Consider the following 19,284-nt stretch of genomic DNA (forward strand, 5'->3'; position numbering starts at 1 on the left):
AGACATGCAAGTGAGGTGAATTGGAGAAAATTACAAAATTGTCCATGACTGTGTATGACATTAAAACTTGTAAACTGATGAATCTTGTGTAATGAGAAACTACCGTTTCTGTTATGAATGTAAAACTCCTAATTAATAAATAAATAAACTACAGATGTGCTGATGTTATCTGAGTAAGAAAAGTTTTTAAAGCCGCTTTAATCCAAATGCTATTTTACTGTAACTTAGTTCCTTTGAAATGTATACCTTACTTACATGATCGGGTGGCACCGTGGCTAAGTGGGTAGCACTGTTGCCTCACAGCAAGAAGGTCCTGGGTTTGGTTCCCAGGTGGGGAGTTTGCATGTTCTCCCCGCGTCTACGTGGGTTTACTCCGGGTGCTCCGGTTTCCTCCCACAGTCCAAAGACATGCAAGTGACGTGAACTGGAGTAATCAATCTTGTGTAATGAATAACTACCGTTCCTGTCATGAATGTAACCAAAAGTGTAAAACATGACGTTACAATCCCAAATAAACAAACAAACTTACACAATCGAGTAAAAAGAGTAGTGACATGGTATTAAACAGGCTTAAAACACATGTGAATCGGTGATAAGACTGTAAGTAAACATGATTTTTGTGGTCACGGTGGTTTTTACATCGTTTGACCTGTAGGGCTAGGTGCGTTCACCTGAACAGCCAAATCCTGCCCCCTGGTCTCACACACACACACACACACACACACACACACACACACACACACACACACGATCCTGTTGGCTTTCCATAATCACCTCCCACACGTTAGCACGTCTATGCAGTGCTGGGAAGTGCGCGAGCTGAGCTGAGGTACCTGAAGAGCGCGTGGAGCTTCGTGGTCAGTCTGTGGAATTTACTGAAACCGTTAAAACACCGTTACTGACCAAGGGGTAAGAAATGTTTCTTTTATAAATTATATACATTTATCTTATTAAGCCAAAGTTATTTCAACAAAATGATACTTTAAGGTTGTTAAAATGGTCACATTTCTTTCACATGGAAGTGTTTGGACTTTAATTGTAATATTGGTATTGATAGCTGAATGCATATTAATGTCGTCATTAATTTATTTTTCTGTTTTTTTTCTAACTTATTTTCTGTCCGTCTTTTTAATATGTGTATATTTTATTGACAGTTCTTACAGGGTAGTATTTCTTTTAGACGCTCGTTTAATTTAAATATTTTTGAATATAATATATCTATATAAATGACATCTTCAGGACTGCTTCTAGAACTTTCTCACTTTCTCGAAACACAGATTAATTTAAAATTTAACAGGCGGCTAAATAGTTCTGCTGGTTTTTTTTTCCAGGGACAACAAATTGTGAATTAAATTCTTGTCATGTTTATTTTATTGAAATATGTTAAATATATTCGTTATTGTGAAATGTCTATAAACTACCCAGTCAGAATATACACAATGCATTATAAATGCCCCAAACGCAGATCACCATCACAATAATTTCACATTGTTTATAATATTCTCTGTGCAATAACTTCTTAAAATATGTGCAATACCTACTGTACCTTGTGCAATACTTATTAACAAATGTGCAATTATTTGGTTAACTTTCCTCAAAAAGACATATTCTTTTACATATATGTGTAAATATGTGTAATTTCCCCCCCTGGGATAATAAAAGGCTATCTTATCTTATCTTATCTTATCTTATCTTATCTTATCTTATCTTATCTTATCTTATCTTATCTTATCTTATCTTATCTTATCTTATCTTATCTTATCTTATCTTATCTTATCTTATCTTATCTTATCTTATGATTACTTCGGACATATAAAACGTTTTATAATATCCTTTAACTTTATATCATGGCCTCTTAATTTGTTATTGGTGATATTTGTGTACTCTTATCCCTATGTAATACATTTAACATCCCTTTAGTGTGTATGCATGCTGATGATTTAATCTCAATTTATATCTATCAGCTGTTTTATACTGGTCAGGGTCGCAGTGGGTGGGGTTGTTCTATGTGGAATCATTGGGTACAAGGCATAAACACAGGGGGCAAATCCATCGCAGGGTTTCAGTTTATAGCACCGAGATTGGAACCTATATATATCTTGGTCAGGGTCGCCAGTCCATTACAAGCACACACACACACACACACATTCACACGCACTCACAGCAATTAGTAGTTCTATTTAGTCTGGCTGCATGTCTTTGGACTTGTGGCGTGAACCCACGTGAACACAGGGAGAACATGCAAACTCCACTCAGAAAGGACTCTGGTCGCTTGAATCGAACTCAGGCCTTTCTTGCTGTGAGATGACAGCTCTACCCACTGTACCGTCCTAATTGTAAAGAGTTCATTATAATTTATTATTAGAAATTAACAGTCAGTTTAGAAACACAATAGTGTACGTTACTGTATTTTGTACATTTGTTTGTAAATGCTATGTACTTTTACTGCAAGTACATATTTGTGTGATGACACACCAGCTGAACTACAATGCTTAAACATGCCCTGATTCGTTTGATTTCCACCTTAAATTTAAACTTAGTTAAAAGATTCTGATAACTTTTTTGACTTGCTGTGTAAACTGTATGTTAGTGTTAACCTAAAGTCCCTTTTTACTAGTTGCAAGTGTGGCTCCAACGTTTTATACAAACCAAGTATAAGCACATGTGATACAAGCTTGATTGAATGTTAGATTTAATCTTTAAATGTTAGATTTAATGATTACAGATTCTGAAGCAAATGTGGATAGATTTTTCTTTCAGATATATTTTTTTATTTGACAGTTTGAATGTAGAATAAGTTTTATTGACTGATATAAGTAATATAGAATTAAATCATGAAGCTCAACTGTGGAACTCTAGCGCACTCACAAAAGTATTGAATAGTGTGACCTTACAATAAATTATTTCATCTTCTTTCAGGAACAAAAGAAATTTGATAGTGCTACTTGTTCTGTAGCGCTTAAGCAACAAAAAGCAGTGTTAAGTGTCACTGGATAGCCCATGGTTTTTCTTTGCTATTGTAAACTTTAGGTGGGCCACCTACCTATTTTTGTCATGTATGTGAATAAACCTACAAGGGTGCTGATCGTCATCATTCGACAAATTAACCTCAAGTTGTATTACCAACCATTAGATCAGTTTCTGGTCAAATTGTCTCTTCCCTAAATTTCTTACAAAAAGGATGTATCTTCTAGAGAAATGTGCAAATTCTTAAGTATTACACGATACAGCTATAACTACGCTGGTAAAACTGTATACCACAATGATTAAATGGTAATCACTATTCGTTTTGTTGCTTCTGATAAATCTAAATGATTTATGACAATTCACCTAAAATTCACATATAATGGACAGTTTCAATATATTATATTGTAACAGTTTCATTCTCTTTTCAATGTGATGTTACATGTGAGCTAGAGTTTTTTTGTCCTTTTTAGACACTTAACTGCCGCCGCTTGTTTGTCCATTGTTAAAGAAACTCCAGTGACCTGCATAGAGTCCTGACCTCAGCCCTATTGAACAGCTCTGGAATGAACTTGAACATCAATTTAGACTTTCTTGGCCAAAATCAGTGCCAAGCCATACAAATGCTCTCTTGACTAAACGGGTGCAAATTCCCACGAACATACACTATTTCAATACCATTTGTTTTCAAAATGGAATTACAAGCTTATGGGCAAAATGTACAAATACTAAATTGTGGAGCCCTAGATTTTGCTATCAAAATGTAAAATTTTTTCTGTTTTTTGCAGCTTTTGCCCTACAGTAGCTAAGAGGATGCAGGTGAGGGGCATGCGGGCACTGAGTCCACTTCTCCTCCTGGCCCTAACATCATTATTTATCAAACCAACACATAGCCAAGGTAAAATTGATCTCTCTGTCGGTCTCTCCTTCAGTCTTTTTTAATTTGTTTTGCTGTTGTTTTTACCTCTCTGTTTACCACACACAAACACACAATTATCAATAAAAAACAAAGACACACAGACACCGTGCATTCTGCTACACTGTTTGGTTGACCATTCATTAATTAGTAAAGCCTGAGGCTTAAGTTTATCTAATTGAAACATTTTTCATGCATGCACAGATGGCACAAACATCCTCGACCTGCTGCACAAGGCCCGTGTGTCTGTTGACCACCTGGTGGGATAATAATTACACTGCTGCCCCAAAAGCTGTACCTTTTACCTAAGCAAAGTGTCATTTAGGGTGTAAAAACACCAAAAAATGCATTTTGCCTTCATATTAAAATTTCATCCACACCTCCATGCCCTGTACTGGCCCATAAAAGGATTGCACTCACTCTCCAGGTTTTAAATATTCAGCAATTATAGTTGTGTGGTCAGAATTGCACAAGAAGTGTTTTGTTTGGACAGTCTTTAGATTTGTTTTACTTAAATTCACATATTATTGAATAATAAAACATAATCCCACTAGCTCTGGGATCCAGGGTTTAAATCCCCTGAAGTGCTATCAGTCGGTTGAGCATTGACATACAGTACATACAGACATTTTTGGCTATGTCTGGGGTGGAATGTTTTGGGGTCGAGGCCCTGCAATTGATTGGCATCCTATCCAGGGTGTCTTACTTTATTGCACCCAGTGGTTCTGTGGAAACTAGTTGTCTGTAACTTGTAATGCAGTTTTTTATGCAAATCACAGTGACAAAGCAGTGGTGAATGCACCTGAAGGAGATGCACCTGAATGTAATTGATGCTTAAACATATGTTTTGTGTCAAGCTGTCTGTGTTGCTTGTGACTGCTGTGAAAAGCCTGAAAGACACAAAGCCTGGTGATGACGGGTTAGATGTTAGATTCTTTTTGCAGGTTTTGAATGTGAATTGGGCTACACACACACACACACACACACACACACACACACACACCAAACAACATGCATTTTTGTGATTGGTATGTATTTTCTAACCTAAGTTTGTTCAAGTGTAAAAGTTTCTTTGTATTTGATTTAACTTTTTCTTTTTTTTTTTTCATGACTTGTTTTTTTTTTTATCTCTCAGACACTTTGATACACGACTTCAGGGAATTGTAAATATGTCAATTTTAAGCTCATGCTTCATCACATCTGAAGTAGCACATTAAACAGGATTCACTTTACCTAAAGTAATTATCATTCTGGCTCTAATTATGAATTTATTTGACATACAACAGCTGTTTTGTTACTTTAGTATCTTCATGCATGGAGCTGTCTCACCTGGAGTGTGTCTACTGGACAGGTTAAGATCTGTCTGACTGAGAGTAGTGCAGACATTTTCAGCCCCAAACTTTCACTTTCATTCAGCTGCCATAATGGCAAATGCCTACTGTTTACCTACTATTATATTCTCTTAAAAATGTGATGATCAGAACATCACTACAGGTACAAATGATAAAAGACAATTAAGATAAGATAAGGTAAGATTCAGGTAAGTGGGGAAATTCACAGTGTTACAGCAGCGTAGGGATAGCAAGGCACTCAGTACAAAAGATAGACAAATAAACAGTACAGTGTATGTCAATATATACATTATCAATAATAAAAGTCAAAAACCCTGAAAAATATTATTTACAAATGATTGCACATGAAATCTTAAATTGCACGTGGGAAAGTGAAAAATGTTGCACATTGTTATGCTCCATTGAAAAAACTATACTTCCTGTAAGTATGTAAAGTTTTAAGTGTGTGTGTGTACGTGATCTGCTGAGAGCAGTGCTGGTTGTAAAGCCTAACAGCAGCAGGGAGGAAGGACCTGCGATACAGCTCCTTAACACATTTGGGGTTATTAGACACTTTTACTTAATTAATTAATTAGACACTGTTGGTGAAACCATTGTCAAGGAACACTACAAACTGTAATCCAATAGAATGCTTTTTGATAGTATCTATAGATATGTGTAGGCCAGGGGTTTTCAGCTTGTGGCCCATGCAACACATTTCTATACTCAAGGCCTATTGTTACTATACAATAATGTATAAGAATGGCCCGTGAGCGTGGCTTTTGGCCATCGTTGCAGCCTGCTGCCCATTTGATAAAAAGGTAAAACCACTGGTGTAGTCTAATTCAATATTAGCTAATTTACATATTATTTATATTTTTGAAACAAATAAAATGTATTTTATCTTCAGGATTTTTTGGCCATGACATTTGTACTTAAAAGTCCAAATCATACTATGTCATAACATAGTTTTGATGCTTCTGACTAATTAATTATAGATGGAAATTGTTTGTTTAGTATACATTTTTAACTAACAAATTCTTGCATTTTCTTAACTAGAAACAGTGCATATCATACACAACAATGTAATCTTTCCTTACAATTGTATTTTCTGACCATCTCTTACACATAACCTGCTCTACATTCATCACATCCGACTGCACACTAGAAACAGACTTCAGTCTAAATGCAACATACAGAATAACTGAGAAGCAAGTGTGATTCTAGTCCAGTGCATCTTCAGTGACAGTTTTATTAAAACCCTGACTTCTATTCACAGACAAGTAAAGATGCATGCTGCACCCAACATATACAGCTGGCTTTTCTGAATTACAATAACATTGCACCTAATTCAGCCACTGAAGGTCACTTTCACTTGTCAGTTTTACTTGTTGTGGTTCTTGCCTTGTACGTAACAAGTTGTGTGTGTACATGCCAGATCTGTCTTATTTTTTTGTCAAAATCAGGATATGAACCTTATATCTCTGCACATGTACAGTATAGTCACTATTGATAGTGTGCTCTAAAACCCTAGCACACATGCAGCATGTGCACCTCACAAATTTGCATATTTGGGATAAACAAAATTCTTGTCTATTAAAATGCACATAGTAAAACTATGTATTTCCGCCAAGGCCTGTTCAGAAATACTGTACAATAGTATTACAATGGAATTAATAGATACATCTATATTCACAATCCTCGCTATAATTATTAGCATGCTCCAAACACCCTTCTTTCACCATTACATTCTCTGTAAACAAGGTAACATTTGAACATTTAGAATGTCTTTTTTTATGTCAATAATTTTAGCTTATTTTATTTATGTTACCTTAAAACAAAAAAGGACATTCTAATAAATATTACAAGGTTGTATTTGTATCAATATTGACCATTTGTATATCAAATTTTTTCACATTTATACTGGTCATTTTGCTTTAAATACATGATCATCAAAAAAACAGAAAGTTTATTATTTAAAAATATTTTAAGCATGCTGTAAATCGTCTCACCAAAAGACAAAGAAGCAATACAAAAAGAGATATTATACAGTTATAAAGAAGAAATACAAAAGTTCTTAAGTTCTTCAAAATAAGACCAAATGTGGATCTGTGTGTTCCTCCATTAGGAATAAAAAGAAACAAAATTAAGTCGAGAGTTTAGCCTTAGAAATGCAACGAGAAAACAGCGCATCGGCACACAAGTTCCATTTACACTTCAGAGGATATCTAGACAGCAGGCCAGAATTCAAAACACATGACAGTCAGGCCACATGTCAGCTGGCACAGTGGACAGCACTGTAAATGGAAAAAGTGGATTGCATTTTAGTGTCCTGTTCAGAGAAAAGAGCTCTTCAATTTTTCAGAGTCGGAAAACGGCCTGCAAAAATCCCCCTCCCTATGTCAAGGTTGGTTTGCTTGGAATATTATTATACAGTGCTTGATGCATACTTATCAAATATTAGCAGTAGCCTGATTTTCAGGGTTCTTTACACACCTGACCTGATTTCTGGTCTGTGTGATTCTGTAAAGAATACTTTAGAGTTTTTGCTTGCTAACTCTGACACAAACACAAGAATGAGTTTGTGGACTCTGATGGCTGTGTACAGTATATAGATTGATGTAGTGAGTACTGTTTCAGTTCTCAGTGTGTGTGTGTGTGTGTGTGTTGGCATGGGACTTGAAGGAGATTTGCTTGTGAGTTAAGATGACATAAGGAATGCTAAATGATAAATGCAGTTTACCTGTCTCACTTTAACACGTTGAGAGTAATGCTAATGTAGAGTCCACTTTCTCTGCCTGTGTAATAATACTGTTTTAACACACCCTCACTGACCTACTCTTGCAATTTATTTATGTTAATGTTTTCGTAGTTTAAATAGCAAAATTGTGATGGAGGGATGTTGAGGGCATGTTAAAACAATATTGAATACAACGTTTATCTTTCCTTTAGGTAACTTCCCTGGTTTGGTCAAGCATTGTTTGTAGCCCCTTACCCAGTGCTAAAACAATAAAGACAATACTAACACATGCTACATATGTACAAAGGAAAAGTGTATGACTTGCCTTTTTGTGACATCTGTGGTATCTCTCATGCCTGTCCCTGCAGTTTCAATTTAAAACACAGATGGAGAAAAGCTATATGTACAGCCATCTGACCGATATTATTTGTTATATGTTGCTGTTTTAACACCTTGTTTGCAGAATCTCCTTTCACTTGAGCAATCTGTGTATTGTCTGTGCATTGTCATTGTTATTCTGAAAAACTGAAATATATATGATTTGTACATCTAAAAAGTAAAAAGCTATAATATGTAATATTTCCATAACATTTTAGTTCATTAGTGTCCATTAATATAGAATTATTTTAATTTTAAACATTGGCCACTTTATTAAAAACACCATACCAAATTTGGGTATGGTTCTGTATTTCTTGTGCTGTACTGAATTCAGATTGGTTGACTGGAGGGGCAGTTACAGTACACAAAACTTCTTATACTGATGGATCCAGTGTAAGATAACTTGTGCCTTGTGACATGGTGTATTACCATGCTGAAGTAGCTATTATAAGATGGTTAACAGCATGTCTTTTAACATAAAATATATTTTATTGTCTTATTGACCTTGGCTTCCATAATACACATATTACTAATATGGAACTATATGTATAGTTTTGGAGTAAGTATTGAAGTTTTTCAGAATAGGAGATGAATGGACATTACACAGACCTTGATCTTTAGTTGCTGTACTGTGTCACTTGAGATCTTATTTCTAATATTTAAAGATCACATTTACTTGTTGAACAAATTGTGTTTTGCATGTGCGCAGTGTCTGCTCCTAGAAGATTGCGCTTTAAAGAGCTTGACTCTGGCATGCTAAGTGTGTCCTGGAAGGAACCAAAAGGAGAGATTGACGGATACAGGCTAATCTACAGCTCTGGCTCAGGTAAGCAGAAGATTTTACAGAAGATTTTACAGAGTGTTACGAGTGAGCGAGATGACTACGAGCCCACAAAATAACAAGTCACAGTTTGGTTGAAGCCATTGAATAAAAAGGTCATTGACAGATGACATTTCCAGAACAGTTGGGACATTGTATAAATTATAAATAAAAAAATTCATTCTTTTCAACCTTTTTTAAAATAATACAAGTATGAAGAATGTTTTAGCTGACCAACTTGTAATTTTAAATTTGATGCCTGCAACACACTCAAGAAAGTTGGGCCAGGGCCAAAGTCAGTGTATAAAGCTGATAGAATATTCAAGGTGCACTAGTTTGAAACATTCCACAAAGCATGTGAATTGGTAACAGGTAAGAGCTCAGTCTTTTCTAGCAATGAAAGGTCATGTGTAGGGCAGTTGTTGCCTAGTGGTTAAGATACTGGACTAGTAATCCAAAGGTCGCTTGTTCAAGCCCCACCACTGCCAGGTTGCCACTGCTGGGCCCTTGAGCAAGGTCCTTAACCCTCAATTGCTTAGACAGAATACTGTCACAGTACTGTAAGCTAAAGTCTACTAAATGCCAAAAATGTAAATGTAAATGTGTGTATAAATACTAAAAGTCCCCTAGGTATGAGTGTGTGTGTGTATGCCCTGTGATGGACTGGCAACCTGTCCAGGGTTTTTCCTGCCCTTCACCCAGTGAATCAGATAGACTGCGACCCCAAATAGGATAAAGTAAAACATACAATGAATAAATGAATTTTCAGCCCTGTAGAGGTCAGAAAAAAGGCTGACATCAGCTTACATATTTCTTGCACATTGGTTGTTAAGTTCTAGAGAAGATATATCATTCTCTAAATCCTGAATTAATTGTCCAGATTTTTTACTGGCATATGCTGAGCACTGTGTACAGAAATTTTAATTTGTGCCCCAGCCACTGCACCCACCACTGTCCCAAGCTTTCAAAATGTACTTTTTTGTTTTTTCCTGTAGTCTCAAAAGGTCTCAAATTGCTTACAGAAAGAGAGATCCTGTTAAAATGCCAGTATAGCAAACTACTTGGGACTGGAGATACAACAAAGTTAAAAGGAACTGGATGGTGGTTAGAAAATGTCTTCAAAGAAATAGTGCAATCGACAGCTCTGCTACTGAAATGCTTAAAAACATAAATAGGATCTAGAGGGGTTGCAGTACTTGTGCCATCTAGGATTTTGACCCTGTGTATCGTCTGGATTAAGGATGCTTTTTCTCTCCATAAAGCTAAATGGTTACATTCCTTTAAAAAGTTAATGAACAACACAGAGGATTGCATATGGGGTTCACTCATTGTGCTGTACAAGTCCTCCATCCCCCTAAAAGTATACAACCTTCATCAGTACACAGTTTTAATGCTCTTTGCAACATTTTGAAAATCCCAGCCTCTCAAGTCCTATGTTTTGGACATACAGATTAATGAAATAAAACACGTTCTTATATACTTCAACTGCTAGGATGCAACATTCCGTTTATATAAAATGTCAGTGTTTATTGTGGAGGAGTAATATTGCAACCCCCGGACCATGACTTAATGCACAATGTCCTCCCCAGCACATGGCCCCCTCCAGTTAATTTACTGTGATGCTATGGGTTTCTTGGAGGCACATCTAATTCTTTTAATCTAATTTCTTGTGGTTGATTGTTTCAGTCCAATAAAGTTTCCTCCATTCTACTGTTTATATTTAAGAAACCTATACTAAGAAACCTATACTAAAAAAGAGGTGACCACATACTTTTGGCCATGTGGTATATTATTTTTTTATCTTTTAATAATGAGACTAATATTGTCAGGAAACATTTAGGTACTGACTACATCATTATGATTATCATGTTTAGTTAGCACTTGTAATGAGTGCTTTGCTACAGTTTAGATCTTTAAAATCTTAATTCATTATGCTGAATTGGTTCTGGTCCATAGTGTTAATATTTCTCTTACTCTTCTACATTGCTGCAGTGTTCTCTTTGTTACACTGTTTTAATAAATAAGGCAAATTGGGCATAATGATCCACTATCAGTTGATATTTATCTATATATACTCACAATTTTTTTTTTTTGTTGGACACACTTCAACAGTCAGGTTTAATCAGAGCTTGACAATCAGTAAATCAAAAGCATTTCTTTTTTTGAGTTTCAGAGGAGACAGAAATAAACGTGTTAAAGGAAGAGGCCGGAGCTGTGATCACAGACTTTGACTACACTAAAGAATACAGCTTCAAAGTTATCACTGTTAGTGGCAACCAACTGAGTAAACCACTGCTGGGGACATATAAAGGTGATATATCCCTATTATCTACTATATATCACTATTACTTTTGTTTGTTTTCTGGCCAATGAGTTTGTACGTTTCTTAGGCAGATTAATGTAACATTATGCTACTTAGTGTTATGAATGAATGGGTGTCTGAGGGCATGTAACTGTCGCAAGCTGATTTTTCCAGATTAACGTCTTCTGTGATTTTTGAGAAGGCATCATATGAGTTAACTAATGTGTGAGTACATGTTATTTTCCCACAGCAACAAGGTCAGAGGTGAGTGTCAGCAGTTTACAGACTGCCAGGCCGAGGCTGGATGGTGAGCCTGAGCAGTTCAATGAGATAATTGAAGGTAAGGTCCTACTGGTGGTATGATTTTTTAGGACTAAAATTCCAGTAACACAGCACATGGTTAGAGGCAACTTGTCTGCATGTACTACATGTGTGAAGTTTTTTGCTTTGCTGATGTGTGTCATTTGTGTTGTTGTTCCTGAACATATCATGTATGGGGAGAATTGCTCCAGGTGGAAGTGTTTCTGTTTATCGCAGGGTCTTACTCACTGAGTTGCCATCTACTCTGTTGGCAACCTACTTTCTCTTGAAACCTTGATGACTGTCTTAATCTGGTCCGGTTTTCTGTACGTTTACATGCCAGTTGGTGTGGTGGGTTGCCACTCATGCATTGCTGTTCCCTGTTTGTTCTGAAAAGCTTGCTATATGATATTATGATATTTTTAATTTTTGCATTGTTTCTTTTTCGTTGCAGGCTCTTCACTTTGGTTGTTTCTGTTATTTTGGCCAATGCTTTTATTTTCTCTGTACCCTTTTTGTTTGGGAGTTTTTAGCCAGTGTCATTCCATCTTGGTTAAGCATCCTCTAAATTGGATTCATTTTTAATTTTTGCATTTGTGAGGCTATACCTGCTTGTATAGGTGTGTGTGTTTGATGTGTCATTTCTGTACAGATTTTGATTGATCTGTAGAAACTGTTGTTTTTGTGTTCAAGTTAAAGGGATTTTCCTCAGTAGTGCATGGTAAATTTTAAAACTTTATTTTCAGTTGTGCTTCTTTCTGCTGACAGTTTTGCATTTCAGTAAGGTATAAAAATGTCACATTTAGCCTGACATGTTTGATTCATGGGTTTAAACCTGGAATTCTGTTTTTAGGCATTTAGCTTTAGTAACATGCATTAACAGTAGTAAGTAGTGTGTAGTGTGTGTATGTGGGAGCGTATACATTTTTGTGTTAGAAGTTCTCTGCTGTTACTACTCTCCAGTTCTGCAATGACAAGTTGTTTCATGTGCATTATTAAACAAGGGAAGGTTTCTTATTGAGACAGTTGGCTTGATTGACCATGATTGTTTTAGTAATCTGGTAGTTCTGGCAGTACAGTCATATGCTGCTTTATAAACTTTGCAGCATGTTCTAGAGCCAAGTGAAGTCTGTGGATCAGCCCGGTAAAGACTAGAAGATATTACAATACACTGATCAGCCATAACATTAAAACCACCTCTATGTTTTTACACGTACTGTCTATTTTATCAGCTCCACTTACCATATAGAAGCACTTTGTAGTTCTACAATTACTGACTGTAGTCCATCTGTTTCTCAACATATCTTTGCTTTCACCCTGTTCTTCAATGGTCAGGACTCTCCCAAGACCACCACAGAGCAGGTATTATTTAGGTGGTGGATGATTATCAGCACTGCAGTGACACTGACATGGTGGTGGTGTGTTAGTGTGTGTTGTGCTGGTATGAGTGGATCAGACACAGCAGCACTGCTGGAGTTTTTAAATACCTTGTCCACTCACTGTCCACTCTATTAGACACTCCTACCTAGTTGGTCCACCTCGTAGATGTAAAGGCAGAGGCGATCGCTTATCTATTGCTGCTGTTCAAGTTGGTCATCTTCTAGACCTTCATCACTGGTCACAAGATGCTGCCCACGGGGTGCTGTTGGTTGGATATATTTTTGGTTGGTGGACTATTTTCAGTCCAGCAGTAACATTGAGGTGCTGCTGTGTCTTATCCACTCATACCAGCACAACACACCACCACCATGTCATTGTCACTGCTGTGCTGAGAATGATCCACCACTCAAATAATACCTACTCTGTGGTGGTCCTGTGGGGGTCCTGACCATTGAAGAACAGCATGAAAGAGGGCTAACAAAGCATGCAGAGAAACAGATGGACTACAGTCAGTAATTGTAGAACTACAAAGTGCTTCTATATGGTAAGTGGAGCTGATAAAATGGACAGTGAGTGTAGAAACAAGAGGTGGGTTTAATGTTATGTCTGATCAGTGTATGTTGTACCTCTATATCAATGGAACAGTAAAAAAAGATTTTCCTCTTTTTTGAACAAATATCAGTGTACTAGGCTGGTGAATCAGTAAGTCATTGTAAATTACTGTAGATGATGGTCACTGAACCACCCATCATTAAAACACTGATATAATGCGTTTCACTTGGGTGGCATAGCGGAATAATGCATGAGCACACTACCACTAAATTCCGAATTTTAGCTGTGCCACCGATTTGCCAAAGTGTCTAAGAATACAGTTGGCTGTGTTTTGGGGTGTAAGGTCAGACCAGGCTTTCTTTACCTGCTGCAAAGTGCCATCTCTGGCACTGGCTGAATCCAAATTTGCTAAATTATCATGACTCTTCATGTGTAACAAAAGTCTGTGTGTGCCATCAAGAAGTGTATGTCGGAAGGTGTGCAGTGTGCAGCCAAGAAGAACTGTTTTTATTTACTGATTTTTCTATTACCCCAACTTTTATGGGATTTGGTTTGTATGTAGTAGCCAATTAAACACCATGCATACGGGTTATTTAGTTTGCCGGGGTTTTTTAGACCTAGTTGAGCAATCAGATTGAAGGTGTGGGAAAACACATTGGATGGCTGGCTTGATTAGTGGGCTAGCTTTAGATTTATGATTTGTCCAAGTTGCTAAATTACAGTAATTATATCATGAATTCTCTCTCTCTCTTTCTTTTATTCAACAACAATAAGTATGTACATGTAAATAGTAAACAGTTATGGTGAGGTGGGTGTCTGTCAGGCTTTGACATGCTGATACATACTGTGCAGCAAGGGGGGGGGGGCTATGTATAAATGACTTTATTTAAGTCTGTCCTAAATTTTCTTGTATTATTTTGGATTTTTGACAGTAATCGAGGAAGTGCAGCTCTGTCACCACCTTCCTATTTTCAGTGACCTCCCTATTTTCACAGTGTGGTTGCTGAGCTAGTACTTGGTCAGGATCCATCTAAATATTTGCTCATGCTGTTGGCGATAAACTGGTTTAGAGAAGGCTGTTGGACAGAACTGTGATGTGTCTTAGAACATGTTTTAGGGTTGAAGAGTCTCAGAAAAAGCTGTCTGAGGAGACTCTTCTCAGAGGATAGTTGTTGGCTTTGTAGCACTTTAAACTGCAGGGTTTCTTATGAACCCAACTTTAGGTACGTCCAGAAATGTAGACATATTTTTGTTTGTTTATAATCAGAGGGAATCCGCATAATTCTTTGCAGACTTTCTCTTTGTGTTTTTGTCTCTGTGAGTGAGTGTATGGCATTCATGCATCTCATACACTGACACACAGTCTGCCCTTAGGCATACAGGTGTGCCCTCAACTTTGGAATTCACAGCACCCTGTTGTTAGTTGTTTCTCCTCCCTACTCTCTCTCTGTGTCTTACTACCTCTATCTCTCTTCTTGTTTCTTTCAAGGCAAAAGGGTATTAAATACTAATTCTGCTTCTCTAATGACCCTGTAAGAGCCTGTAAGAGCTACCTCTTAACACCTGCTAACATATTAGCCCCTTTCAGCCATATGTAGTCATGGTAAAGTTTATAGTGTGTGTATGTGTGTGTGTGTGTGTGTGTGTGTGTTTGTGTGTGTGTGTTGCTTTTAACCAGTGATTAAAACTTTATTAGAAATGTTACTGTTTTTGTTTGCTTTTGTAGACACAATAACTACAGGTAGTGACCACAGGAACAGTGAAACCTTAGAATCATCTTATATTAGTCGTATTAAACACATATTCTTACAAAATACCTCAGTGTTGTTTTATGGTTGTGGTCAGTTCTATTTTATGTTGTGCCCTGTGTTAATGCAAGTGTGTTTGTGATTGTCTGTCTGGGAAACATGATAATTATGGGTTATAAAATAAAGCTTCCTGTCTGATACATACATCACTGTGATACTTTCCTCATTCTTTTCTAGTTTTCAAGGTTTTTTCTCTAAAAGGCAGTTTATTTAAATGTATTACATAAATATTACAGTAAATATTATACCATCTCAGGCGCTATAGTGGTACAGGGCCTTTTACACTAGCCAGACGTCTACATAGACATGATTGGCTATGTCTGAGGGGGCAGGGGGAATGGCTGATGCCTTGCAATAGACACCCTGACAGGGTATTGTGCCAAGTGTTTTGCGAAATCTTCCTGACCAGGATAAAGTACAGCTATTTAATAAACAAAATGCTTGTAGATACAATATACATTATAATTTCATTTACTGATTCCATTTTAGACCTTGTTCAACATCTCAGACCAGTCAACATTGCAGAATGAAAGCAAACAATGTGCTAAGAAAATTTTTAAATTTTTTAAGTTTTAAAATTTAATTTAATTTGTTACCATGTAGTGTCCAAAGCCTTGTGCATAATACTACATCACACTGCTTAAAGCGCAAATCAAAAAGCTCAAACAACTGATAGATGTTTGCACAACACTAAACTAGTAGCTGTACGAAAATACTTGTTTTTTACCTTTTGTTTGTCTTTATAAATTTTAGCTGTACACTTTTGCATCTCAGTCAGTGCGAGGATTTAAATTCACTGTGTGTGTGTGTGCACGTATTGATTTCCAAGTGCATTGCATTCCAAAACTGTACAGACTTGATAAAAGAAATGGCATTGTAATACACATAGTAACTCAACTCTGAGGCAAGGCAAGTTCCTGCATGACCATCAAGGGCAAACATTTATCCATTTAGGTTAAATTTCTATGTTTAAATGTCTGTTCATTGTGTTTAAAATAGAATAAGGAAACTGTGTCTTACCAATACTCCAGCATTTAGATCTTATTTTCAGGTATACCACATCTCTTGAAATATCCTATTGGATGTTTAAAACGGTATTTTAATAGACAAAAAACAGAAAAAGCTCTGTTAGGCATTGCTTTGAGAATCAAACTGAGGCTAATGGGGTCATTTAAATGGATTTATAAAATTACTAAAATTTGGGAGATAAGGACACAGCTGAGCCGACTCTTATTTGACTGCTTATCTACGTATTTACCTATCATTCCCTTTTTGACCAAAATAAATTGTCACAACCACTCCCTCCACAGTTCTTCTCATTTTGTTTTTCTAAATAAATAAGCAATGTAATAAATTATTAAAAATAAGGGGTTTGGCTGGCCAGCACAAAGAGGGCTCCACTCAGAACACTAGCCCAACATTCTCTGAGTCCCTCCCCCTGCCTTACACTCTCATAATCAAATCACTTACTTTATTCACTACAGTTGAAGGTGTGGCCTGAACTCTAAAAAGTCTCTTAAGCAAATGTAGTACCTTTCTATAACTAAATGTTGTGTATTTAGAATGATGTGTATGTTAGGGTAGATTAAAATATTATTAGTGACTATTTAAATAACTTGTTAATTGTAAAGTCTTTTGAGCAGCTTTAGAATGCACTCACTTGTAATATTTGCCCTTAAATCTTGCTGTTATACAGTATGCTGTATATTGTAAATCTGCCATCTGTGTTGGCCACTGTTTTTCAGTTCTTTCCGACATGTTTAATAAAACTCCCTAATGTTGCACACATCCTTGTTGAAATCAGGTTTGAAAGTATAGAAGGTTAAACTCCCTGTGAGCTGATTAAAAATTGGTTGGATTTGTCTCATTTTGGGTTAATGCATAAAGGAGCTACCTTTAATTTTACAGCATCTCTAAATACTCTTGGCTACTTTTAATTGCAGAACTGCCAGTCAATGTTGTACATGCTGCAACTATGTTATGAGGAAATGTTTAATATGTAATGAGCCGTGATTTGTGTTTTGTTTCGTCTACAGGTTACAATGTGTCGAGGCTGAAATAAGATGGATAAAGATGGATATCAACTTGATTGCTCTGTCTCCTTTTGTTTAAAAATAATGTTGACATAATGATAAAGAGTAAAAAGTAATTTATATGCATTACTGAGTCCTTGTGTTTTTGATTTGTTCTCTTACATGCACACATTCACACAAACACAATTTCAGATTGTGATTCTTTGTTCTTTTTTGCTTAGAGAACTCAGATGCATTTGCATTTTTGAAAGATTAAGAACAGATTTCGAATATAAATATGTGTCAAATGTAATAGTTTTGCTGGAGAAAGTGTATTTAGCATGCCTTTAAACACTTTTCTTTTACTGTTCACAGAAATCTTTTAATGTACTGACTTGTGAACTTTCACAAGTAGCACTTCTGAACAATACTTACCTATGTACATACATCCACAGAAAGAGACTACTCATAAACAACAGTGTAGATAAATATCTTAAATGTTTACAGGGCTCCTTGTCTGACTTATCACTGGCAACTTTGGGTTTTTTGGTTTGAGCTGCAGAGATGCCACAAGCCTTTCAATGGCCAGATCTGAGTGGGAAGGATGGTATTTCAGTTTCCCATATCACACTCTCAGCTCCAGCCTATTCCAAGCAACTGTGGGCGTGTGCGTGGCAAGTGCCCTTTATTTTTTTATAGTTTAGGTATGAGTGAACCAAATTCTTTCTTTCTGTCTTTCTTGTTTCAGAGGATGTGTTCATATGCAAGACTCCAGCAATAGCTGACATAGTGATTTTGGTGGACGGCTCATGGAGTATAGGGCGGATTAATTTCCGGCTTGTGCGCATGTTTCTTGAGAACCTGGTGAGAGCCTTCTCTGTCAGCTCAGACCAGACACGCATTGGTAAGTTACGTTAATGCTTTACATTTACATTTGCGCCACTTAGCAGGCACTTGCACATGCAGGCAGTTGACGGTAAAGTGGAAATATTATGCTCATCAGTCCAGTACCAACTTCACTAAGCTACTACTTACAATTATGGCATTTAGCAGATGCTTTTACCTAAAGCGACTTACAGTTGTGACTGAATACAGTCCAATCAATTGAGGGTTAAGTGCCTTTTTCAGGGGTCCAACAATGGCAACTTGGCAGTGATGGGGCTTAAACTAGTAACCTTCTGTTTATTAGTCCACTACCATAACTGCTTAATTACTACTGCATTAGCACATTTTTAATATCAAAAATATTAATCTAACTATCATCATCTGCTGCTCAGTTGGCACAGTGGTCTAATATGCTAGCCCACCACTGCTGAAGTCCAGGTTCCAATCTCAGCTGTGCTATTGGCTATGAGATTGGCTATGTATGAGGAAGGGAGGATGGCTGGAGCCCTGTATTGGATTGGTGCCCTATCCAGGGTATCCAGGGTCCTGCCTTGTGCCCAGTGTTTCAAGGTGGAACTGGACCCGAAATGACCCTGAATGAAGCAGTTGATAAAAATAATGCCACAGGCACAAAGTGAGTTCTGTTTTGAACTGGTCTGCCGGTTTTGGTGCAGAATAACTGCACTGTACAGTTCTGAGATGCAGCTCTTAGACTTATCATTCCTGCCTGACTTATGTTCTTGGGGCATCCCTGTTTACAAACCCATACGCTTTTACAGCTGCTTACGGGGTCTGACTCTACATTTTTGCCCATGTGTACAAGATATTTTTATAGATGTTTGCTGTCTACAAACCTTTGGCCATGTGGTCAATCAATTTTAAATACTTCATATGGT

The 19,284-nt window shown here is 36.8% G+C and overlaps 1 protein-coding gene across 1 annotated transcript in view; it reads left to right on the top strand.

Annotated features, from left to right (window-relative positions):
• The first annotated feature begins 811 nt into the window (after positions 1-811).
• col14a1b (collagen, type XIV, alpha 1b) overlaps positions 812-19,284 on the top strand; it is a 73,588-nt gene continuing 55,115 nt past the window's right edge. The window contains exons 1-6 of the mRNA XM_063000392.1: positions 812-909; positions 3,753-3,862; positions 9,039-9,155; positions 11,317-11,460; positions 11,702-11,791; positions 18,252-18,407. Coding sequence (XP_062856462.1) covers positions 3,778-3,862; positions 9,039-9,155; positions 11,317-11,460; positions 11,702-11,791; positions 18,252-18,407 — 592 coding nt within the window. The 5' untranslated portion in view covers positions 812-909; positions 3,753-3,777. The remainder of the gene's footprint in view (positions 910-3,752; positions 3,863-9,038; positions 9,156-11,316; positions 11,461-11,701; positions 11,792-18,251; positions 18,408-19,284) is intronic.

Source organism: Trichomycterus rosablanca, chromosome 1 (genome assembly GCF_030014385.1).
Source record: "Trichomycterus rosablanca isolate fTriRos1 chromosome 1, fTriRos1.hap1, whole genome shotgun sequence".
In the NCBI taxonomy this organism is placed as follows: Eukaryota; Metazoa; Chordata; class Actinopteri; order Siluriformes; family Trichomycteridae; genus Trichomycterus; species Trichomycterus rosablanca.